The sequence below is a fragment of the Patella vulgata genome, chromosome 7 (assembly GCF_932274485.2).
Source record: "Patella vulgata chromosome 7, xgPatVulg1.2, whole genome shotgun sequence".
In the NCBI taxonomy this organism is placed as follows: domain Eukaryota; kingdom Metazoa; phylum Mollusca; class Gastropoda; family Patellidae; genus Patella; species Patella vulgata.
In genome coordinates, this window is record NC_065885.2 from 53,312,029 (window position 1) to 53,338,728 (window position 26,700).

A 26,700-nucleotide genomic window follows, 5' to 3' on the forward strand; every position below is an offset into this window, starting at 1 on the left:
GGATAAGTTAATCCAATAGGAATATTTAGCTCTTGTAATCTGCATGTTTAATGTTTTGCACAAATGAATGCAAATTTAAATTTTAATCGAATGGATTGAACATGTCCCGTACTGATGAGTTAATTAATAGACCAGATAAGCCTAATTAAACATTTCATTTCGCCCTAGGCCACACCAATTTGATTTTTTGTTCTTCGGGTCTTGATAAATCACGTGAAAGATGTTTTTGTTTAAAATTTCCAAAATTAAAAATTTGGAACTGAAAGCCTCTAAATAAATCTTATTCCCAGATGAAATAAGAAGGACATTTTTACAGCTGGTGTCTCCTAATCAAATACGTTTTGCTTCTTTAATACTTTACAGAACGGGTAATTCTTTAAAAAAAATAATTAATTTCAGAATCAGATATCAAACGGCGGTAAATGTGGTATTTGTGGTGACAGTTACACTGGGCCAAGACGTCACGAACCAGGAGCAGCTGGTATATATGCCCAGGGAATCATTACTGGATGTTACTCTGATTCCGACACGATTGACGTCACGGTACATCTCACAATGAATCACATGGGCTGGATGGAATGGAGGCTCTGTCCTCACAATGAGGTCACTACTACCGTGACGCAAGCATGTTTAGACCGGAACCTATTACAGATTGTTGGTGATGGAGACAGTAATTGGTATAAAGATGGCGAAACACGCCTGATGATAAGTTCTGTTGGAAGTAAATCTAACGATTATTTTAAAGTATCTTTAGCAATACCCGATGGTGTAAAATGTGATGGTTGTGTTCTTCAGTGGATTTATAAATCAGGTAGGTCTGACATTGGAGGAACCCACCTTCCCTATGTAAAATATAAGTAACCAGGAGCCGCGTACCATATAAATCTATCGCTAAATCGATGTATTAAATCGCGAGACACTGAATCGATGTATCGCGATTCATTTTTTTAATGGTTTTTTTTGTCGCTTCAGTAAGTAATAATGTCACTCTTAATTATCCACGTCACACATTATCCTTATCCTAATTGTGATCCACATCAATATCGTGATTAAAAAAACCAGTTTTATTCCTCGACATCGACAGGACTAAAAATATCAGTTATTCATTGATCCTGTTGTTTTCTTGGTAAATATTGACCTGGTTATGAATCGTGATACGAATCGTATCGTAGCACCTGAATCGCAATACGTAGTGTTTCTTGACTGCAGTGGCAATACTCGACACTACCGCACAGTAGATTATAAATTGAGGAGGATACCGTCGAGCACCAAAGATGCGAGCATGATGGAAGATGTATATTTCCCCAGGTGTAATCTGATACAAAATTATCACAAAATTTGTCCGCTATTACCAAAACTATAGTTCAAAGATATTTGAAAAGTAGTATTAGTTTACGTTTATTTTTCTTAAATTTCAGGTAATAACTGGGGCTGTAAAACTGTTGATGGGTCGAAGATCTGTGACGTGGGGCTTGGTCCTGAACAGGAGGAATTCAGAAATTGTGCCGATATCGCCATACTGGATGATTGCCCCGACAATGTCCTTGACCTCCCCATGAATAACCCTGGAAGTCATCACATGTCTGACGGAGTTAGTCCAACACAATCTAACGAAGGGCACAGAATCCTGCATTTGTCGGAAGTACCGGAAGTGATGCACCAGCATGAAACGAGTTTCAGTCATCTTCATCAAGGAATGCACGAACATGATCACGAAGCACCCGAAGAAGAGGTTGCCGATGAAAAACAAAATCTGCTTCATGCTCTTTCTCAACAAATCAATTCGTTTATGCACCTTGCTGCTCATCACCCCCTGCCCTTATCCCAAGAAGATGATTTAGATAGTGACGCAGATGAAGGCGATACATCAAATGATGCTCAGGATATTCCGCAGGTTAGTGGGAGTACGGACAATACCCCCGTTGATTTAGTTCAAACATTAATTGATTGGTCGCAAGTAGGCCCGATGGCTTTATCCCCAATTGGAGAATTAACGCAACACAGTTCCGATCCTACAGATTCACAACACATCGATGTTGATGAACAGGAAGTCCCAACTATTAATGATTTCACAGAAGACACCGTGGATAGTCAACAGCCCCTAGTACCCCCCCAGGAAACACAAGAAGACACACCACTTCTTCACCATACTCATCAGCATTCACTACATGTGGCAGATCCACCCGGAGTTGAAATCATAGAGGTACCTCTTTCATCTCAGAATCAGGAAGCTTCCGTGGGATCAAAACCAGTTTCTATTCTTATTGCTAAACAGCCTAGACGACAGGCAGCACGGGCACCATCGGGATATTGCTCCTTACATCTAGATCTTGGATCGAACGCAAAGTTGGAGACATTTTGTTTTAACAGAAATTGTCAAGTAGATTTTGCAAGCAGAAAATGTCATTGTTTCTAATGCAAGATCTGTATTTTAAATATAATTAAGCTCGTATAAAGTCAAATGTACACAACATATAAAAACGGTGTTTACATTTTTTTTTCATTTTAAATGAATGAGAGATTCGGGAACAGGCAAAATTCCTATGTCAGGCCCCTGGGTTGGCTGAGGTGAATAAAATTTAAAGGGAAATTGAAATTAAAAAAAAAGGAACCCCAGATGTAGATTACCAATATTTTATTACAACAGCGGGATAATTATATACTATCAATTAAATATGAATTCAAGACATCATAAAACTTTACCCCATCTCCTCGTACGCACTAAATCAGTGTTTGAAATAATTAGTTCGATAAGCCGAGGGTGAAAAGTCCATGCGATTTCAAGACTAGTATATTATAAAAAGAGATCTTTGGTAAATAAGCCGAGGGTGAAAAGTCGATGCGATCTCAAGATTGTATATTCTTAAAAGAAGTCGAAGGTGAGTAAGATGTGCGCACAACCTAAAAGGCGCCCAAATATATCGCCAATCTTTTACAAATATACTGGTGTGGGTTGACTTTCTTAAAGTTAGCCCCGGTTCCCATTTAATTCTGGACATAGTCTAGGTATATTTTCGTTCCCTCTTTCTAACATATCACATATAAAACGCAATAAGATAACAAAGGTTTGTCAGCTATGGGAGCTCCCCAAACTAGAATTGGCATCAGATATCAGACATTCAAGAAAGTAAGAAGACGTTGCTTAGCGATAGTTTGGACCTAGAATTTTAGAAGCTTACAGCTATTCGGTTAAGGAAGCCACGGTAGCTAAGTTAGTAAGACGCTGGGGTTTCGATCCCGGTGTTGGCCTAGAACGGTCATAAGGATTTTTCCGGCGTGGTTTCCCCTTGTCAGTGGTGCAGGGCGGGAGGCCACACGAGGACGCTGGCTCTCTAGCCTGGAGGTCGCGGGTTCGATCCCGGTGTTGGCCTAGAACGTTCATAGGAATTTTTCCCCTTGTCGGTGGTTCAAGACGAGGTTCTGACAAGGACAACTGTCTAGTTGTTCGGATGGGACAAAAAAAAACAAGGTCCCGTGTACACATTTGCGTGCACGTAAAAGATCCCATGGCAGTTGGAATTCGATATAAGAGTAGACTGTGGCGCCGCTGTCCGGGCAAAATTTCCCTCATACCACACTGTATGGCGTAAACCCGTCTTCATTAGCCCAGTCGGAGCAGCATTAGGAAGTTAAACTCCCATTTCATTTCATTTCTATTCGGTTGAGGCTGCTGTATCTCATCCTTCCATAATATCTTAACCCGTCCATAATTGCGTACCCAGTTAAATAACACCCCACCCGTCCATAGCATCTTCCCCATTTTGATAACATCGCAGATGTCCATAGCATCTTAACCAGTAAGACACCATCGCACCTCTCAATAAATAATGTCTTACCGGGTTAGATAACTTCGCATCAGTCCATAGCAGATACCCGGTTGCTAGATAACATCGCACCTGTTCATCGCATTTTGACAGTTGGAATTCGATATAAGGGCAGGCCGTAGCGCCGCTGCCCGGGCACACTGTATGGTCATTAATAAGATCTTAAAAAGGAATTATGGAGCAGAGGTTTGTGATTAAGGGGAAACAACTCTAAATATCTAAAGTACGCCACAGACCACAAGTTGATGCTCCCAGGTCAACAAATTGTCGTTGGTCTTTGTATCACAAAGGCGAACCATGTGGCAATATCTTGCTCCAAAACATGGTAAGAAGTTGCAGGGGCTAACTGAAGGGAACGCGCTGACGCGTTTTGCGTCGCGGATTTCAAGAGATTTTGCTCCCTTTCTCAAATGGACCCCCCCCCCCCCCAAAAAAAAAAATACTAAAAATTCGTGGTTTCAACGCTATCGGCATGGAATTGCCATATCTATTCTAACGTATAACCGGATGCAAAAATGAAAAATGAAATGGGGTTTAACGTTCTACTTTTCTGTACCGACCGGGCTGACAAAGACTGGATGCAAATTATGTGAAAAATTATTTAAATACTATACTTCCCAGGTATATTCTGAATGACGTATGCCCGTCTTTATTAGCCCGACTGATACAGAAAAGACACGTTAAACCCCATTGTCAATTTCAAAGTCAAGTTAATTTCAAAAATATGTATGGATTATTGTAGCCTCTATTGCAATCGGAATCACTATCCTTAAAACCCGGCTTGCACCAAGACTTGTTTCCATCACCTGCTGATTGTATACGAGTACATCTAACTAAAAACAATCTGAATGCAAGAGAGAGAAAGAAATTGGGCTTAACTTCCACTAGACAAACTTTAGCAGTGGGAGGAAACCGGAGGACCCAGAGAAAACCCACGAGGTTGGACAGGCGACCCTACTCCTTGTTACGTACAACCGGGGATTCGAAACCACGCCAGTTGCCTCAATGACAGGCCTTATGATACAGCGAGCACGTGCTAACCATTCGGACACCCAACCCCGCTGAGGTGGGAGTGAAAAAACAGATTGTGTTATTTTATTTTTGTATCATAATTAAATACAAATGTTCTGATTCTCTACATCCAATTGGCTATTTTTCTAAAAGACCGGCTTTCATGATACTACATACCATATCTAAGCCGACTTTCGGATCACCACTGGCAATGGCATCTCTAATTACACCATGACGGACAGTTCCAGTAAATTTCCTCAAAATTTGTTTCAGTTTTCTCTTTCGTGCTGCGGTTAGCCTCTTCATCAATAACCGTTTGTGCAAATCCTGAATTTCTTTGTGGATTTCAGAAGTGCTTGTCGGAAGCGACCTGACCAATGCTGCAAGTATGCGAGCAGTATTTAAAGAAATGTGCTTATCCGAAGCGAAATGATCTGGATCAACTTTGTTTCCAGGGGTATGGCGTCCACTCCGTTTCTCCAGATAATCAAGGAGGTTATACATGAAAGGTAATTCTCTAGTTTCTGGAGGTGAATTAGTAGTTGGTTTCATTCGCTTTACACATGCCGCCTTGATTAATCTATAGCTCGCCGTATATGACTTCTCTAAAAAAAAAAAAGAAAAAAAAGGGAGTAAGGCACTGACAAGGAACAGCGGTTAGTCGTTCGGATGGGACAGAAAAAAGCGGCTGCCAGACAGGACACGCCCACATTTTCGAGAGATGGATAGAGAACAAGCTAACAAGAAAGTGATTTTTCCTACAACCAAGGGCCATAATTCAGGAAATTACAATTCGATATGCGTAATTATCGAAAGGAACCGAGATCTTTGTGTTATAAACTTACATTTCAAGTTTCCACAAAATTGGATAAAAATTGTGACCTCCATAAGATCCACAACCTTGATATACCATATTTTGTCTGTCAGTTTTGGGCCGATTTTCACGAAATTCTAACTCAGCCGTCCTTATGGTGTAACGGTGATATAAAAATACGTTTTTTTTTAAATCGGATAAAAATTATGACCTCTATAGGGCCCACAAGCTAAAAACGCAATTTTTCGTACAATCAGGGGCCATAATTCAGGAAGTTACGGTCCGATATGCGCGAATATCGAAAGGAACCGAGACCTTTGGGTTATAAATTTACATTTCAAGTTTCATCAAAATCGGATAAAAATTGTGACCTCTATAGGGTCCACAACCTTGATATACCGTGTTTTTACACTATTTGAGAACGAACGGCGGCCATTTTGTCTGTCAATTTTGGGCCGATTTTCAAGAAATTCAAACTCAGTCGTCCTTAGGGTGTAACGGTGATATGATAATACGGTTTTTTAAATCGGATAAAAATTATGACCTGTATAGGGTCCACAAGCTAAAAATGCGATTTTTCGTACAATCAGGGGCCATAATTCAGGAAGTTACGGTCCGATATGCGCGAAGATCGAAAGGAACCGAGATCTTTGGGTTATAAACTTACATTTAAACTTTTAACAAAATCGGGTAAAAATTGTGACCTCTATAGGGTCCACAAGCTAAAAACGTGATTTTTTGTACAAACCGGGGCCATACTCCATGAAGTTTCGATCAGATATATGCCAATATCGAAAGCAGCCGAGATCTTTTGGAGATAAACTTATATTTTAAGTTTCGTCAAAATCGGATAAGAATTGTGACTTGTCGAGTGTCCACAAACAATTGTGGACTGACAGACGGACGTCCGGACGGACAGGGGCGACAACAATATACGTCCACATGAAAATGTGGGCGTATAAGAACCTAGGTTCTGTTTACACATTGGTGTGCACGTAAAATAACCCTTGATAATTGAAATCCTAATAAAATTTTAGCCCATAGCACCGCTGTCCGGAAATCGCATGCCGTGTTCACCTTGGCATGCTCATAAAAGATCCCCTTGACAGTTGGAATTCGATATAAGAATAGACCGTTGTACCGCTGGTGGTAAAAACATCCCTCATAGCACACTGTATGGTGTATGCCCGTCTTCATTAGCCAAATCGGAGCAGAACAGTAGGACGTAAAAACCCATTTCATTTCATTGCATTTAATGATTGGTAGGTTGATCTTGGGTCTTATCACTGGGCGCATATTTAAACCAAAATTAGAGAGAGAGAGAGAGAAATGGGGTTTAACGTCCACTCGACACAAACTAGGTATTTCGGGACTAACATATGGTTTAACTTTATTTCAATAATTCGCTTGCGCGTAGGGGTCTTTAGCAGTGGGAGGAAACCGGAGGACCCGGAGAAAACCCACGAGGTTGGACAGGCGACCGTACTCCTTGTCACGTACAACCGGGGATTCGAAACCACGCCAGTTGACTCAATGACAGACTTTATGATACAGCGCGCGCGTGCTGACCATTCAGCCATCCAACCCCCCAAACCAAAATTAATCGAAGTAAATAACCGAAACCCACTCCAACACATATACACGTAATATTTCAAATAGATATTGTAATATAGCATAAATCATACCGACAAAACTCAGGGGTTCCTGAAACTGCAGGTGGTCCCAGACCTTGTTAGAATTCGGGACTCAAAAAAAAAAAGAATAACAAGGGAACAACACACACAAACTCGCGCGATATAACGCTTAGTTTAAAATATAATATGGTACCCTCCATCATTCGGGGTAATTACACTGAAAATCCGAAAATGCATTAAAGACAATTCAAATGAAATGAAATGGGGCTTAACGTCATACTGTTCTGCTCCGACTCGGCTAATGAAGACGGTCAATTGAAATGAAAAGGGGTTAAAGGTCCTACTGAGCGCCCCGGTATAACACAGATCGTATTGCCTATATAGTTGTTCGCCGATCGTTATCTTGTCTGAAGGCAGTTTTATTCAAGTTGACAAATTTCATGTCATATTTGTTGACAAATTTCATGTCATATTTATTGATTTTGTTATTATTTTCACTTGTGAACCTTAGGGGCGTTTACTCGGTCTTATTGGGAAAAGGGGTGCACCATTGAATCCGCGCCTGATCAAACCTGAACTCATCATATGAAAGAGTAACTTTTCTTGCAAACTGGTTATATTGAGATTCGAAAAATGCGAAACAGAACAAAACTCAAACCGTAGGGAGTTGTATTAGTGTGACTTTTTTTATTTGTATTTCTTTTGTGAAGACCGTGATCAGTAAGATATCAGAAGTTAAAAACTCAATCGACTAATACTCACTTGATTTCTGTTCAGTAAGAGTTACGAATAACAAGAAAACAATAACCATTATTAGCTTCATATCGTAATGTATCTAGTCCAGGAAGATCTACAATTAGCAAACAAATTCATTAGGCATTTTCCTGAAGTGATGGTTAGGAGCATTGTTATAAACCATTAAATTAGATGTTTGATTTTGGTATTATATGATGCCGCAACATCTTACATCCGAATAATCAAATCTTCCCCCATAAGTTGATAACCATTTTATTTTGTTTTGAAGACTGCAAAATTCAAAATGTTCAGTTATCCGCACTGCTAACACTTTAAACTGGCATATCTAGCCCATGTGTTATGTACACAATCTTTTTTTAAAATCCATTTCACAAAAAGTTTTCTTCCATAAGCAACTACAAACCATGAAACTGGATAATGATCTGATAGGTCAAATTCAAATTTAGAATATGATACTACACGAAACGAAATCTTGCATTTGTATCATTGCTGCCTTGTCAAGTGTTGGTAAATTTTACCAAAAATTAAATGGGGTTTAACGTCCTTCTGTCCTGTTCCGACTAGACAATGAAGATGAATGTTACCAAAAGGGCTATTTTCCAAAATTTGGAAAGATTATTATTCATTTATGTTAAAATAATAAGCATTTTGAGGGTTTGATATATAATTTATTACCTAAATATAATTTTTCTGTTTTGAGGGAGGTGGGGCAAAATTCTTTTCTAAGGAGTACCAATTTGCAACACATTATATTTTCCAATCATTTATTCAGCTGGACATTTCCACATTATATAGTGGACTAATAATTATTTTACTGTAAAACTTAGTAAATATGTTCACTATTTAATTATCAGTGTATCTTTATGATTCCAGGCAAAAAGTTTGGATGGGTGAGTTATGCAGCCATAAATATGTTAACAACGTGTATTCGTTATAAAAATACCTGAAAACAAAAGCAGTTTCAAGAAAATTTTGATGCAGTATTTACTCTTTTCCATGTAAACCCGAAATATTTAATCCAGATGATGTTTGGGATGGCACTCCATACAAATATTGTTCCCTTGAGAAAAAAAGGAGGATATTTGAAAGAAAATGTTTGATTGTATGGACTTGGTGTGCTAAAACAAAGATACTTTTCAAAATTTGAAGTCTTCTTGGTTGTAGTGTAAGTGTATATATTCAGGCATCGCTGTGAGACTTCGTGATTTCCCATGTTGAGTTGTTTACCCTGTAGCTGCGCAGTGAGTGCTGAATGGTATATTTGCTTCATATTTTCCACAGTTACATGTTCGAAAGTCATCATTTTGTTTATTTTCATCCATTTTTTATTGTTTATGGTTACACACAGTAACAACAATACCACATTTCGTTTCTACATATTATAATAAGGGACTCATTACCAAACTTTGTCAACAGACACGATCCATTTCTGACCATGACAAATGTGTTTATTAACCTATAGTTCAATTCATGTATCATATCAGCACGGACCCCCCTTTCTTGTTATTCTCACAATATTTCATAAACAATTTAATTTGCGTTTTAAATATACTCATACCATAACTAATGTACTGGCAATGGAGAATACAAATAAAACATATGTATTTATCAAATTATAACTCATGTCCTCTGGTGCACTTATATTCGTCGAATACAATTTTCGCATAAATTATGAAATAGTATTTCACAAGAACTGTCAGCATCTACATCTTAGATATAATGCCTCTTTAAGTAAGGATACATTATCTGAAGGAATGCCTACTCACCAGGTTATAGTAGTATAGTCAGGTCAGTTTTACCAACAATAGTAAGAGCGATCTGCAGACCGTACAACAGGATAATCCCAGGTCACGTGTCATCATTAAAACAACAAAAAACACGTGGTCGGCACGATTTCAATGGGGTACTCGATTGAACGTCCGGGAATTGAATTCTCTCAATCCCAAAAATAGTGACAATCGAGTGAAAATGGGTATTTCGGACAACAACGCATGCGTCGACTGGATAAATAGAGAATCTATGAGGGTTTTTTTTTACATTATCCACGAGTTTTGATATTTTTTGATATCATAAAAGACGAGTAGGAGAGTTTATTTATCACTCAATCCTTTCTTACATGTACAAATAAATAAATAAATACATGTATAATGCTTTGCTATAGATTTCACCTTTACTGAACCGGATAACATGCGGCGTAGTGATACATCATTTTTTAACATCAATTCAACCATTGCAAAGTCCTTTATATTGACCCAGTGTTTCCATCAAGGTCAATTAATTTTTAAAAAAGTTCATTTTTAATAAAAAAAAAAGAAAAAGAAGAAGTGTTCGTTGAAAATGAAAAAAAAAGTTCCTTTTTAACTGACCAATCAAATTCATGTAAAGCAGTAGATTATGGGTGATAAGTAAATATCTCAACCAACCATGCAGCCGAAACATATTTGTTGTATTTAATTCCGTCACGATTCTAATCACACCACCTCCGTAGTCGGGACTCACAGAACTGTGACAGGGCTGAATTCCGCGTCACTTGATTGCAATTCTGTCAATTCGGGACGTTCTGGACCGTGAATCGAGCATCCCCTAATCACTGTCATAATAATAGCACAGGGCCGCGTTCTTGTGTTATTCTTGACGTTTGTGTTGCTCCACTTTACCTTTTTTTTAAATTCAAGATTTTCCTATATTCACAGATTTGTTAAGTCGATGTCATACTCCTCGCAGTGTTTCGTTTGATTATACCTAATCCCACTAAACACTGCTTTAACGAAAGCAAATTTCTGTTCCAAATTATGACTGGTCAATGGTCCGATTAAAAACCAATAGCTAACTGCGTTACAAAAGCATTACGCTTAAAACAGAGCTCCAAATTGGACCAAATATGTTTACATAACGTTACGTCATTACTCACGATTTTATTATGCCCAATTAACCAGTGCATAGCAGAATATTGCAGAAAAACTAATTGCGTGACAAACGAGGCTATCAAATCGAAAACAATTTAAACAATACTTTTTGGAGACGAACATACTTTCCACCTTTTTTAATACCTTAAATCACTGTCCTAGGTTTTAGGGAAGATCTAGATTAAACGAAAAGAAATGAAATGGGGTTTAACGTCCTACTGTTCTGCTCCTAAACTGGGCTAATGAAGACGGCCAGATTAAACGAAGGGCTGTCATGTTGCTGTACTTGGGATAGATTTGATTGAACGGGAAGAATAGACAACGTCCCTCAAAAGCTCAAGTATCAGAAGCCAATCCAGCAATGGCCAGAGAGGGGTTTCTCGGGCCATTGCTTCAGGAGTATGTTCATATCAGTCTATCAGATTACTTATTTCCATACGGAAGGGGAGCGTGGGGTTGGATGGCTCAGTGGTTAGCGCGTGCTCCCTGTATTATAAGGTCTGTCATTGAGTCAACTGGCGTGGTCTCTATTCCCCGGTTGTACGTGACAAGGAGTAGGGTCGCCTGTCCAACTTTGTGGGTTTTCTCCGGGCCTCCGGTTTCCTCCCACTGCTAAAGACCCCTACGCGGCGCAAGCGAATTATTGAAATAAAATTGAACCATATGTTAGTCCCGAAATGACCTAGGTTGTGTCGAGTGGACGTTAAACCCCATTTCTCTCTCTCCGAACAGAATTTCAAAACACTGCCGGACTCGACGCAGATTTATGTCCCAAATTATGAGTGGTCAACATTCGGGTCAACAACCAATACATTACAGCGTAACAAAATCAATCGGGATTAACCAGAGCTCAAACTATGTTAACATAGAAACGTCAACGCTGATGCTCGCACGACCCCTGACGCGACATTCGAGCACAACTGGTCAGATATTCATGTAGTGTAGGCTATCGGAAGTATAAAAAAAAAACGAAACGAAATATAGATCTGTATTTTAATTGCAGATTGGGCTAAGAGGGATTTCTCGATCTATTGCCTCAGGAATAATAATTAGTACATTGTGTTTGAAAAGTCACCAATAAAGTAAACGCTACCTTGCCAATCTCAGTCTTTTAAAGAGTCTTTAAAAGTTGCTTTTATTGCGATTAAATACAGAAGGATTTAGAACGATGCGGTTTTCCAGAGTTCAATTACATGTATATTAAAAGTACACAACGTGAAGTGAAGTTAACTAGTCTGTCATACAAGATCTTCTTGCGACCAGGATAGTGTCGCATTGTCGATCTGAAGCCGATGACACGGATAGCCTTACTTAGTTCCTTTTTGATGCCGTGAAACACATGATAGTGACAAAGGTGGGCAAAGTGTCACTTTTGTTGATTAAGTGCCGGTACACAGAGCAGTACTACAGACTTTATATAGAAAACTACAATGCTATTCTATAGGATTCTTTGTTAAAGGAAGCAACGTTCAAGAGTTATGAATGAAATCTCCCCCCCCCCCCCCCGCCCAGAAATTACAGGCGTTAATAAATAATAAACAACTTGAGCAATTAAAAATACGACGACCTTATATTTTCTATTAACGTTTAGAGAAAAAATATAACTAACTTATTTCTATGAGATCCACACTGCCCGAAAAGTATTTTCTCGTCTTTTTATATTGATTTCGGGCAATTTTCTCTTATGCCCCCCTGAATTACTTTGAGCTCCTACGCCTATGCCCTTCCTTTTCCTTAAATATAATTTTTGCTACATATTTCCACATTTGAAAAGGTCTAAGAACATTGGTTAAATAGCTTCAGGAAAAGGACAAGCAATTACTTGCCAACAAACCTGGCTATTATTATTATTGTAAACAATAGCCACGTCGGTCAGTTATTGTGAGTTGACATTAGAAAATGGCAACATTGATAGAAGTACTAAATAGCTTTCAAAAATGTACTCACTGAAGTACGACCAGGTTATTTTTAAGTGTTTTCCAAACAAAAATTCACAGTACAGTTCACATCCGACATCGGTTTTTGTTACTTGAATTCTTATAAAAGATATAAAATATTTATATTGTATATTGTTATAATATAGATAAAGGCCTGTACTTTGTGGAGCTAAATGGTTTTCATACGTCTCAGAATAGAAAACAATTAGAATTTATTTGCCGCAAAATATCTTTTGAGAAAAAGATACGGAAGCGTATAGGGGTCATGCAAATTTTTGTAGAAGGTCTCGAGATCCTGCGATCCTGTGATACTTTCTCGAAATCCCGTGATCACCTGGTAATTTTCTCGAGATCTCAATTTAATGTTCTCGAAATCCCCTGATATCTTTCTTGAGATACTGACATTCTGTGTAAATTTTCTCGAGAATTCGAGTTAATTTTCTCGAGATATTGACATCCTATGTAAATTTTCTTGAGATCCCGAGTTAATATGAAACCATATATGATAGTGTCTCAACGTTGCGAAGCAACCATTGTCCCAATACTTCGCACCAAATTTGATAAAAGAAAAATACTCTAACATTTGTTACAAAGGAAAACTGCTAACTAATGAAAGAATATACGGACAATCGATAGGACACCCATGATTTACATTAAATTTGAAATATGATTAAAATCGATTGGGTTCGTCGTCTTATGGCCCCAATACTTCACACCAAATATGAAATTCAAAACCCTACCACGTTAGCTTTAATGTGTAAAGCTTTGAATTACAGACTTGCTTGTTAAATTATTTCAATTGAATGTGTGGGCGACGTTTAATTGAAAATGTCATTTTTGTATGGTTTTCGGACCATATTTTGTTTTAGAATAAAGCTAGACAGAGAGTTTATTGTCTTGTGGCACAAATGCTTTGGAGCAGATTTTAAATAAAAAATCTTGAAAAACCCTGGGCTCTAACGCGTTCACAAGGTTTACCGGAAAATAGGAATAACGCCATAACAAAATTTCAGGGAGCGCTGCAAATCAATAAGGTTCATTGTTCTGCCGAAAATAAAAAGGGTTCCTCTGCTTGTGATACGAATGATTCAAAAAAAATTTGAACGATAGTCACGCAAAGTGTGGAGATACGCCCATATGCATCAACAACAGATTATTCGAAAGGAAAACTTGGTTGTTTAATAAATTGTATAAGCATCTAGCATTTATCAAGAAATCTAATCTCTATCATGTTCGCCTGCTTGTTATCTCTCTGGGACAGAAATCTTATATTGCTGAAAATTAACAGGGGTCATCCTTGTCGCGGAACACTGAATATCGAAAATCCGATAAAACACAAAATTTGAAACAAAACCGTTAAAAACTGTAGGCTCTATCGTGCTATTAAGGTTCTCGGGAAAGTGTGGGTGTGTGTGGGTGTGTGTGTGTGTGGGGGGGGGGGGTAAACTCCGAAACAACAGGTTGTAGGGCGCTGAGAATACGTTAAAACTACGCGCACACATAAAAATACCCGAGATCTCGAGAAAATTTACACAGGATGGCAAGATCCCGAGAACATTAACTCGAATTCTCGAGATCGTTTACGCAGGATGGGAGATTCTCAAGAAATTTATTAGGGGATTTCGAGAACATTCAATTGAGATCTCGAGAAAGTATCACAGGATCGCGGGATCTCGAGGCCTTCTACAAAATTTTGCATGACCCCTATACGCTTCCGTAAAAAGACACAAGAAATAAAAATTGTGGAGAAGAAACAACATAATATTTTTCGACCATACTTGTTTCATATTTAACAATTAATAATGTAAAAAAAAAAGATAATAAAAAAAAAATGATTCAAAATAAAAGCGCAATTCAATTATTACTTAAATAATAATAATAAAAAAAACAGTTAATAATCTACAAAGCCCAACTCCAATGAAAAACTAAAACAATACTAATTCAGAAGTGTGGTTGTTATTTATTTAATCTTAGGTAAAATAGCAGTACATAATACATAGGAAATATCACAATAACAGTAACGCCAAAGTGGGGGTGGGGCGGTCACTTTGCAATACGTATTGTTCTGGGGAAGAGAAAAAAACGTTGATAATCCAAATAAATTAAAAAATCCCCGCTCAACAATAGCACAACAGACTTGGTAGATTTGAAGATTTTTAAATAATATAACATTTCGGGTAGAGATACCCTTTATCAAATATGATATATAATAATCCTGTGGTGCCTTATATACAATCAAGGTGGTGACGTCACAGGATTTTAAAATTTATTGATGTACACATAGAGGATTGTTAAAATAAAAGAAGGATCCTTCAATTTAATCGGTTACGTTAAGCTATTACATTGATACTAGAGACTTTTGGCAAGCGTAAATATCTGGTCTGTATCGCGTATCCGCATGGATTATGCGTGTGACGTCATCAATGTCTGTGTATTTATCATACGTGATACGGCACACGGATACGACAGTACGTATCGAACAGCTTTCATACGGAAAAGGTCCGTATAACATTGTCGTGTCTTTTTAGCGTTTTTATGAATCTTTGTGTATTCTAGAACACGAAGGTGTATATTTGATGTGATTTTAACCATGAAGGTTGATCTACGTGCTAAATTTATATAGGGAGGCGGAACCTTGCATCTCTGAAAATGATTTTATTCTGTGGTAAAGGGGTATAAACTTTCTGAAATGATACATTAGTGAAACCAAAAATTACAGTCGAGTCGAAGTCGAAGATTTTTTTATAAGATTCAACATTAATTTTTTTTTAATAGCTCAGCGATTGTCGAGCGACTTCATTCCCTCCGGGAAATTGTAGACTATAATAGGTACTTGATACTGATGGTGATATTGGTAGATATCTGCCATCATGCTGTAATAGAACTAAGCTCAGCTCATCGACGCATACGTACGCGACGCAAAAATCTGCCAAAACTCTAAAACTACTTGACGCAACGTATCACGTATACGATACGGATACGTGATACGGATGGGAAAAAAATCCGCTTGCCAAAAGTATCTATTCCCTAATTTGATGAAGCGTATGCCGAACCCTATTTCATTTCATTTATATAATACAATTACAGACATTGAAACCAATTAAAACACTTTTGTATGTAATTTAAATCCTAAATGTCACAATGTTATCCCATTTCCTATACGATGTCGAACACCATTTCATTTCATTTATATAATACAGATACAAGCATTGAAGCCAATTAAAACCCTTTAGCATGTAATTAAAATCCTGAATGTCACAATTTTACCCCTTATCTCCTATTTTCTACAGACAATATTAAACAGTAAACAAGTAAATCATTTTAATTTTAGAGATAATAAATACATAAAAATATGAATAGTGTTCATAAAAGATAATTAAAATCAGCTAGGGGATACGGGTGTGTGTCGGGTGTCTGGGAGCGGACGTGGCTCCAATACCTTTATGAAGGCACTATTATGATAAGATAATGTTTTTAGGACGTATGTGACAGCTTTGGCTACGACAGGTTATATAAAAAACAACGATATGGCGGTTTCTTTCATGTTTTTCTAATCTATAGATCTTTATTTGTCGGCGGCATCTGTTCATGTTTCTTACGCCGCCATTTTGACACAGTCTAGTGATATAGCATGTGAATTTGTACAGGTTCATTTGTTTGATCTTTTGCAAAGCCGTCTATAGATAACCGTACACAACTGTATCCCTAAAAGTAGAGCATGGGCAATTGGCAATAGATGATAAACATTCAGTCCCAGGTAGACGCAAGAACGCGTAGACCGATATGTTTCCAATATTTGGGGTTTAGTTCGGGATTCGAATAATGAATAACGAGCCACCCCTCTTTCACTTACCCCTACGGTCAGAGGTAGCGAAGAAATGGTCGGATGCAACGTAGGCCCGTCTGTTTTATTGCCGAATCCCAAATAACGTGCTGGGGCTCACGTCTGCTGCCACCTGGGGTGATATCGTAATATTGAGTACTGTATTGTGTATTATATACCAATTGGCAAGGCGAAGGTCGCCGTTTTGTCGCTTAATATATAAGACGAGAACGACCAAACTACCAACTACTACTAGCTCAGTTACTTCTTTTCAATTCCATCTCAATGTCAGTAAAATTTGTTTGCAATCCCAAATCATCCTGCCAATGATAAGTAGATTCAAAAGTATCTCCAGATCTACGACCAAATACGTTCATTCGACTACAAACTGGATCATCCAGGTACCCATTTCCAAAAGCTGAAATAAAATTTCTTGAGCTGCTCCCAAGATCTCCCGATTGGTTTAATGATCAGCTAGTAGAAATCAATGATGTTCTCTCGGGCATATGTGCATCAACAAATTGTACTTTTATTAAAACCAAAACAAGCTTCTGCAAAAACGACAATAAAAGTGCAAAACAATACCTCTACAATGGAAAAACACACTTAAATGACAAGGGAACATGTAGACTAGCATCTATATTAAAGAAAGCCCTAAATATTCAACTCTTCAAGCGTGATGTGTCTGCTTCTACTCCATCTGCCAAGAGTAATATCCAACACAAGCAATTCTCAAGTGGTACTAAAGCTTCCTGGTCCTCAAGCAATCAACCGACGGGAACTTTTGCCTGATCCCATTAACTCCAAGCCAGGTTTACCATCACCAATATCACAACTGACCTACAAACAGAATCAGTGGCACCCTAATCAGTGGAATATTAACCAGTGGAACCAAAGTCAGTTTAATCCAAATCAGTTTAATCCAAACCAGTTCAATCCGAACCAACTTAATCCAAATTTGCTTAATCTGAATCAGTTAAACCAAAATCACTGGAATCAAAATCAACTTAACCTAAATCATTTAAATCTAAGTCATTGGAATCCCAATCATTTTAACCAGAGTCAAAGCCAGCGTTAAAATACATGTAGAATAGTGTATAATAACTTTACTTTACCGTCCATATGGAAACCTTACCATAGTGCTAACTGTTAATGTTAGTGTGCCAAATAAAATGAAAACCACAAAAATGTGCGATGTGATAATGTACAAGTATTTCAGTGCCAAGCAATGTTATAATGTGTTTAGTACTCAGTAGGGCAGTGTTTTGCCAAATATTCTACCAGGTACATGTATGTGTTTAAAACTGAAATGGATACATAAAGACTTGTTCTAGTTCAACTCTAAAATCTATTCACAATTGTGTGCACTAAAAGACAATCACTAACTGACTTGTTTTATTTTGTACAGATTTAAATATTGTATTCTCTACATTGTTATTTTATATGTTGTCATTCCTTCCATGTCAAACGATATTTGTAGGTATTAGTTATTTCATATTCTTATTACCTTAAGAAGCTTACCATTATTTTAATTTGTGATAGTTTCATGTTTTACTATCTTAAGCTTATATTGTTTTGTGACTGTGAGAGTTCAGGTTTTTTGGGGTTTTTTGTTTAAAAAGCTCATGTTAGGTTGTGATAGTTTAATTTAGTATAGATTAGTTTCATATTTTATTGCCTTTAATTTATATTTGGTTGTGATCATCTGTTATATGTGTATAATTTATAGGTTTGTTTGTAGTGCATAATTATAAGTAATTGTTCCAAGCGCTTGTTTTCCTAATAGAAACTGAAACATGTCAACTAATTTAAAAATCGGGTTTTGGAACATTAACGGCTTAACATCAAAAATCAATAATAATAAGCACCTTTTGGACTTAAAAAGAAATATTTCACATTTACATATCATATGTTTCCTGGAAACTTGGTCTAGCCAAGAACAGGAAGAACTTGGAACACTTACTGACGTTCTGGATGATTTTACTGGACATGTATTTAGTAGGAAGGGGGGGGGGGAACAAACAGTGTCTAACCCCAGAGGAGGGTGTGCAATTTATGTTAGAAATGAACTAAAACATGGTCTTAGTATAATTGAATCGAAGGACGGGGATGTGGTCAGTGGCGGATTAAGCTCCTACCTACATAATGAAAATAATGACGCTCCGACTCTAGAAAGCTGTAACTATCCCATCTATTATTTACAATCCTACCTACATAATGAAAATAATGACGCTCCGACTCTAGAAAGCTGTAACTATCCCATCTATTATTTGCAGATGACCTTGTACTTATGTCAACTACCCCCCATGGCTTACAGAACAGTTTAAATAAACTTAACCAATTCTGTAAGGATTGGAAGTTAAATGTCAATCTTCAAAAATCTAAAGCTATGTTCTTTTCTAACAAAAAATGTAATAAAAGTAAAACTGTCATTAATTTTAATATTGGAAATAGCAAAATAGATCTGGTCTCTTCGTACCAATATTTAGGGGTAAATTTTACAAATAATGGCTCACATAAAGCAGCTATGGCTGACTTGAGCAAGAAAGCAAGAAGGGCCTGGTTCAGTTTACGCAATAAAATCTGTAGCAGTGATGATTTACCAACTGAAGTTTTACTGAAAGTATATGAAGCAATTGTTAAACCCATCGCTACATATGCCTCGGAACTCTAGGGATCTCAAATTGCTCATAGCAAGAACAATACCACAAAAAACTGGAACAGAATTGAATTAAATTCAATAACAAAGAAAACAGCGAAATCAATCCTAATGCAGCCCCCTAAAACTTCAAATATTGGCTGCCTGTCTGAACTTGGACTTTTCCCTCTTCACTTCACCGTGTACCAAAAAATGATCTTATATTATAAACGACTGAATGATCTAAAATCTAATCCATCTCATTCCCACACTATCTTGACTGCAGCATTTAATGAAGATGTTAAAATTGCGCTGAAAATACCCAAACTCTCCTGGTCTGCCGCGATCCTTAAAATAATAAATGAGTATGACATTAATATCAATAATCTTTCCAAATATAATATAAAATCCTTGTTAGAATCCAAATTCAACTCATTTTATTCAAACACCTGTAATATGAAAGATAACTATACCAGCCATAAGCCAAAACTTAGAACATGACAAGAATTTCAAAACCGCCAGCATATCTCCTGTCCGTATCTAACAAACAGTATAAACGTTCAATGACATCCCTCCGCCTTAGCTCTCACCAACTTCAAATAGAGAGAGGTCGGTACCATAACATTGCCGAAAAAGACAGAATTTGTAGACAGTGCTCTAACAATATTGTGGAGGATGAGTTTCATTTTCTAATGGAATGTACAAAACATGAAACCATTCGAAATAATATTTTGTACCCTGCCTTATACGCCAACAGTCTACCATTCTCCTTCGGTAAGTGTTAGATATTATGAAGCAGGGCCGATTTTGATAGATTCTATAAAGCGAGTATAATTTAAGCCCCGGCCTTTTGTTGTTTAGGCCCTTCCCACTTTTTTGAAGGTTAAGGTTGCAAGGGGCCGTTTATTGTCAGGCCTAATGATGAACATAAAATTTATTCTCCCTGAAGTTGAGAATACTATCGTTGGATCTTTCTATGAGGCAGGACGATTTCCAATACCACCTAATATGTCTACAGAAGTATTTCAATCTGATGAAAATTTTAATAAGTTTGTTGAAAATTTTGAAGTTAATTCCACAACACGTTTTGTCGTGTCATTTAACAGAAACTTTAATTTAACAGGTACAGTATAACTCCTCAGTTGCGTTCGGAGCCGTGTGCGTATTTTTATTTTTTTATGTAATCACCCTTTCCATTCGTCGGTCCGTCCACAATTTCTGTCAGCGCAATAGAGGATACAGTTTTTATACGCCCACATGGAAATGTGGTCGTATATTGTCGTCACCCCCGTCCGTCGGTCGGTCTGTCTGTCAGTACGTCGATCCGTCGTCCACAATTATTTGTCGTGAACAGTCAAACAGACTACATTTATCATCCGATCTGTATGAAATTTATATGCAGTATTTAAATTAGTGAAACAGAGAAGCATATTGAATTTTTCAGCGATTTTCAGTGATCACTTTGAAAATTCTTTTGGACGCTCTACTAAAGTTATCATCCGATTGACTTGAAATAGATACACAGTGTTTATGGTCATGAGATGAAGAATCTTATTGATTGCCAATAATTACTGCTAGAGTTATGGCCCTTGATCACTTTGAAAAATCTTGTATACGCTCTAGGGGCTACAGTTATCATCCAATTGACACAGTGTTTATGTTCATGCCCGTGTTACAACGATATATAAAATCAGAATTTTTTATTAAGTTAAAAAAAAATCAAGATTCCAATCTTTAGCCACATATGACCAGTTTCAATATAATATGTTATCAAATTCCACTGAATGTCAACTTGCACCATTCTTAAACAAATGAAATAATAGACGAAACATCCTGAAAAACGTTGTATAGTTTGAAATTCTGTGACAGGCTCAAAATGTTTACTCTTATATATATGGTTACATAGCTTTAAACATAGTATGAAATTTTATGATTAGAATAGGTAGTTTAGAAACATGTGTTTACCTAATTAATTGGGTTATCTGTATTTATTGCCTTATAGTATTCGAAAATGTTTAGAAATTTTATGACTGGTTTTTATTTAAACATATAGTATATGAAATTTTATGATTAGAATAGGTATTTTAGAAACAGGTGTTTACATAATTGTTTTATCTGTATTTATTATCTGTATTTTAGATATATGTTTGTATTTATTGCCTTATAGTATTTTAGATATATATCTGTATTTATTGTCTTATAGTATTTTAATGTTTTAACCAGTGTCTCAAAGGCCTTTGTTGGCCAGAAATCAAGTGTATTATGTTGTATAAAATGTGTAAATATTCTACTGATTTGTGACACTTTAATAAAATAATCATTGTTATCATCATCATCATCATCTAATTAGATGAGGAAAGAAGTACAAATCGCTTTAAAAGACGAAACAAAGCATCTCTAGTACCAACACAATTGCACTTAATTATCGTGTCCCAAAACATCAACCAACCAAATTGCTTATCTCTGCCTAGCCTTAGCGCAAAATGTTAATCATCGAACACAGTCAAGACATTCACCCATTGAACATCTAAACGAAGTTTAAACATTCTACCTCAAATATTGTCAGAAGCGGATTATAGCGGTGGCGCCAGCCTCCGACCCCAAAATAATGGAAAATGTTTAAAAATAAAACGGAAAAAACGCCAATTCCGGGGAGAAAACATAATATGGACCCCCTATAACAGAGCCCCTAGGTCTAGTGGAAGGGCCCCCAGGACAGAAAAAAAGGCCCCTTGCCGTAGTGCCGCTGTCCGGGCAAAATTTCCATCATAGCACACTGTATGGCGTATGCCCGTCTTCATTAGCCCAGGTTAGGAGCAGAACAGTAGGACGTTAAACTCCATTTCATTTCATTTCATTTCTTGCACGAATCAAGAATCACCACCTGTGGGTGATTTATCCATTGCAGAATCACTGTCTAATTAGAATTTTCGATCTGTATCGAAACAACGCTTTTCACGCAAAAATGCTGATAACTCCGTATTTCGTCAGATTTGGGCAATGTAATCATTGGTTCCACTTTGTATCTAACCCGACAGGAAAGGGCTGCAATTTTCAAAATTTTCTGTAGGAGGGTCCACGCTCAACCCAACCAATCATAAGAAAATGACTCACTTTACAGCGAGGTCGATTGGGTTCTGTATGTGGTATAGGATGCTGATTTTCTCTATTTCTAGAATATATATAAGATAATATTCTTAACTTTTATAAGAAAATCACTCAAATATCATTTTTCTATGTAAATTAATTGAAAAAAATACGCCAAGACCTTTCATACATAAGAAAAAGACTCACTATAAAGCGAGCCCGATTGATTGGGTTTTATATGTGGTATAGGGCCATGAATTTCCCTTTTTCTAGGATACATAAAAAATAGTATTCTTAATTTATATAATAAACAGACTCTATTGTTATTTTTTTTTATGGAAATTAATTGAAAATATACTTCAAAATCTTTCAAAAATAAGAAAAAGACTCACTATAAAGCGAGGACGATTGGGTTCAATGTGTGGTATAAGGCAACGATTTTCTCTATTTCTAGGATATATTGGATATTATTCTTAATTTATATAATAAAATCATTCAAATATCTTTTTTTCATGGAAATTAATTGAAAAAAAATACTCCAAAATCATTTAAACATAAGAAAAAGACTCACTATAAAACGAGGCCGATTGGGTTTTATAAGGCAATGATTTTCTCGATTTCTTGGATATATAGGATAATATTCTTAATTGATATGAGAAATCACTCAAATATCTTTTTTTTTTAAAATGGAAATTAATTTAAAAAATACACCAAAATCTTTAAAACTTCAGAAAAAGATTCACTATAAAGCGAGGCCGATTGGGTTCTATATGTGGTATAAGGCAATGATTTTCTCTATATCTAGGATACATAGGATAATATTCTTAATTTATATAATCTAATCACCCTAATATCGTTTTTTGAATAGTATTCTTAATTTATATAATAAACAGACTCCGATATTGTTATTTTTTTTTATGGAAATTAATTGAAAATATACTTCAAAATCTTTCAAACATAAGACAAGACTCACTATAAAGCGAGGACGATTGGGTTCAATGTGTGGTATAAGGCAATGATTTTCTCTATTTCTGGGATATATAGGATATTATTCTTAATTTATATAATAAAATCATTCAAATATCTTTTTTTCATGGAAATTAATTTAAAAAAATACTCCAACATCTTTTAAACATAAGAAAAAGACTCACTATAAAGCGAAGCCGATTGGTATAAGGCAACGATTTTCTCAATTTCTTGGATATATAGGATAATATTCTTAATTTATATCATAAATCACTCAAATATCGTTTTTTTTAAATGGAAATTAATTTATAAAATACACCAAAATCTTTGAAAATTAAGAAAAATATTCACTATAAAGCGAGGCCGATTGTGTTCAATGTGTGGTATAAGGCAATGATTTTCTCTATTTCTAGGATATATAGGGTAATATTCTTAATTTATATAATAAAATCACTGCAAATATGTTTTTTATGGAAATTAATTGAAGAAAATACTCCAAAATCTTTTAAACATAAGAAAAAGACTCACTATAAAGCGAGGCCGATTGAGTTCTATAAGTGGCATAAGGCAACGATTTTCTCAATTTCTTGGATATATAGGATAATATTCTTAATTTATATAAGAACTCACTAAAATATCGTTGTTTTTTTTAATGGAAATTAATTTAAAAAATACACCAAAATCTTTTAAAATTAAGAAAAAGATTCACTATAGAGCGAGGCCGATTGTGTTCAATGTGTGGTATAAGGCAATGATTTTCTCTATTTCTAGGATATATAGCGTAATATTCTTAATTTATATAATAAAATCTTTGCAAATATGTTTTTTTATGGATATTAATTGAAGAAAATACTCCAAAATCTTTTAAACATAAGAAAAAGACTCACTATAATGCGAGGCCGAATGGGTTCTATAAGTGGCATAAGGCAACGATTTTCTCAATTTCTTGGATATATAGGATAATATTCTTAATTTATATAATAAATCACTCAAATATCGTTTGTTTTTTTTGATGGAAATTAATTTAAAAAATACACCAAAATCTTTCAAAATTAAGAAAAAGATTCACTATAGAGCGAGGCCGATTGTGTTCAATGTGTGGTATAAGGCAATGATTTCTAGGATATATAGGGTAATATTCTTAATTTATATAATAAAATCACTGCAAATATGTTTTTTATGGAAATTAATTGAAGAAAATACTCCAAAATCTTTTAAACATAAGAAAAAGACTCACTATAAAGCGAGGCCGATTGGGTTCTATAAGTGGCATAAGGCAAAGATTTTCTCAATTTCTTGGATATATAGGATAATATTCTTAATTTATATAAGAACTCACTAAAATATCGTTTTTTAAAATGGAAATTAATTTAAAAAATACACCAAAATCTTTCAAAATTAAGAAAAAGATTCACTATAGAGCGAGGCCGATTGTGTTCAATGTGTGGTATAAGGCAATGATTTTCTCTATTTCTAGGATATATAGGATAATTTTCTTAATTTATTTAATAAAATCACTGCTAATATGTTTTTTATGGAAATTAATCGAAGAAAATACTCCAAAATCTTTTAAACATAAGAAAAAGACTCAGTATAAAGCGAGGCCGATTGGGATCTATAAGTGGCATAAGGCAACGATTTTCTCAATTTCTTGGATATATAGGATAATATTCTTAATTTATATAAGAACTCACTAAAATATCGGGTTTTTTTAAAATGGAAATTAATTTAAAAAATACACCAAAATATTCACTATAAAGCGAGGCCGATTGTGTTCAATGTGTGATATAAGACAATGATTTTCTCTATTTCTTGGATATATAGAATAATATTCTTAATTTATATAATAAAATCACTGCAAATATGTTTTTTTTATGGAGATTAATTGAAAAAAATACTCCACAATCCTTTAAACACAAGAAAAAGACTCACTATAGAGCGAGGCCGATTCGGCTCTGTGTGTGGTATAAGGCAATGATTTTCTCTATTTCCAGGATATATAGGATAATATTCCTAATTTATATAATAAAATCACCGTAATATCTTTTTTTTTATGAAAATTAATTGAAAAAAATAACCCAATATAATTTTAACATAAGAAAAAGACTCACTATAAAGCGAGGACGGTTGGGTTCAATGTGTGGTATAAGGCAACGATTTTCTCTATTTCTAGGACATATAGGGTAATATTTTTAATTTATATAATCAAATAAACCTACTATTGTTTTTTTATGGAAATTAATTTAAGAAAATACTCCACAATCCTTGGATTCTATGTAATAGTGTGATGATTTTCTCCATTTCTAGGATAATATTCTTAATTTATAATAAAAAGAATTACTCTAATATAATTATTTTATGGAGATTAATTGAAAGAAATATCAAAATCTTTTAAACATAAGAAAAAGACTCACTATAAAGCGAGGCCGATTGGGTTGTATATGTGGTCATAGGATAGCCTATATAGGATGATATTCTTAATTTATATAATAAAATCACTCTAATATCTTTATTTTATGGAAATTAATTAAAAGAAATACTCCAAATTTCTTTCAAATATAAGAAAAAGACTCACTATATAAAGCGAAACCGATTTATGGTCGTATAATGCGATGATTTTCTCTATTTCTAGGACATATACGATAATATTCTTAATTTAAAATAATAAAATCACTCAAATTTCGTGTTTTTTATGGAAATTAATTGAAAAAATATTCCAAAATCTTTTAATTTAAGTAGATCCAAGATCTGATCGAACTGTCAATCAAATTGACTGACATGTTCCTCGCTCTATATCGTACTCGCTTTATAAGATCTATCGTTTACCTTCTCCTTCGATGTCATGTTTGACCCACCCTCACCAGTTGCAAAATCTGTGTGCTCATTTGTTTTTCATGCTTTCAAAAACAGAGAGTGATGCCTTCTGCCTTATTTACAATAAACAACATAATTTAACTCAGAAACAAAAGAGTCCTAAAGGAAGCACATGCCTAATATCCCCCCTTGCTATTTAATTGATTTCTAACTTTATATAAGCTTACATAAAACGTTCGTTATTTGTCACATGTATATTTGTTGCATTGTATTAATGTTCGTTAATTTGTTACATGTATATTTGTTGTATTGTATTTATGTAATTTTTGTTGTATTGTATTTATGTAATTTTTGTAATTGTATGCTGCTCCTCGTGGGCGTTTTTATGCAATAAATTTACTTACTTACCATCCGCCATTAAAACGACCTGGACAATTATGACTAGTATAGTCTCGATCATACGTTGAGAAAGGTCTGCCGTCTATAGAAT

At 35.6% G+C, this 26,700-nt stretch overlaps 1 protein-coding gene and 1 long non-coding RNA gene across 4 annotated transcripts; one reads left to right on the forward strand and one right to left on the reverse strand.

Annotated features, from left to right (window-relative positions):
• The first annotated feature begins 431 nt into the window (after nt 1-431).
• Nucleotides 432-2,416, forward strand: LOC126828805 (uncharacterized). The gene is made up of 2 exons (XM_050558811.2): nt 432-811; nt 1,419-2,416. The coding sequence occupies exons 1-2, from the start codon at nt 556-558 to the stop codon at nt 2,414-2,416; spliced, it is 1,254 nt and encodes a 417-aa protein (XP_050414768.1). The 5' UTR covers nt 432-555.
• A 2,488-nt stretch (nt 2,417-4,904) lies between these two features.
• On the reverse strand, nt 4,905-26,700 carry LOC126828822 (uncharacterized). Of its 3 annotated transcripts, none has more exons than XR_007683246.2 (3): nt 26,619-26,700; nt 8,046-8,133; nt 4,905-5,440 (listed from the first exon to the last, which is right to left on the reverse strand). It is a non-coding gene; the product is annotated as an uncharacterized LOC126828822 (long non-coding RNA). The 3 variants fall into 3 exon arrangements; XR_007683247.2 differs by having other exon boundaries at nt 26,615-26,656; XR_007683245.2 differs by lacking the exon at nt 26,619-26,700 and adding an exon at nt 9,806-9,915.

Coding starts and splice junctions, on each gene's coding strand:
- LOC126828805 (XM_050558811.2), top strand. CDS start 556: ATGAATCACATGGGCTGGATGGAATGGAGGCTCTGTCCTCACAATGAG. Junction 812..1,418: donor TCAGTGGATTTATAAATCAG/GTAGGTCTGACA, acceptor CTTAAATTTCAG/GTAATAACTGGGGCTGTAAA.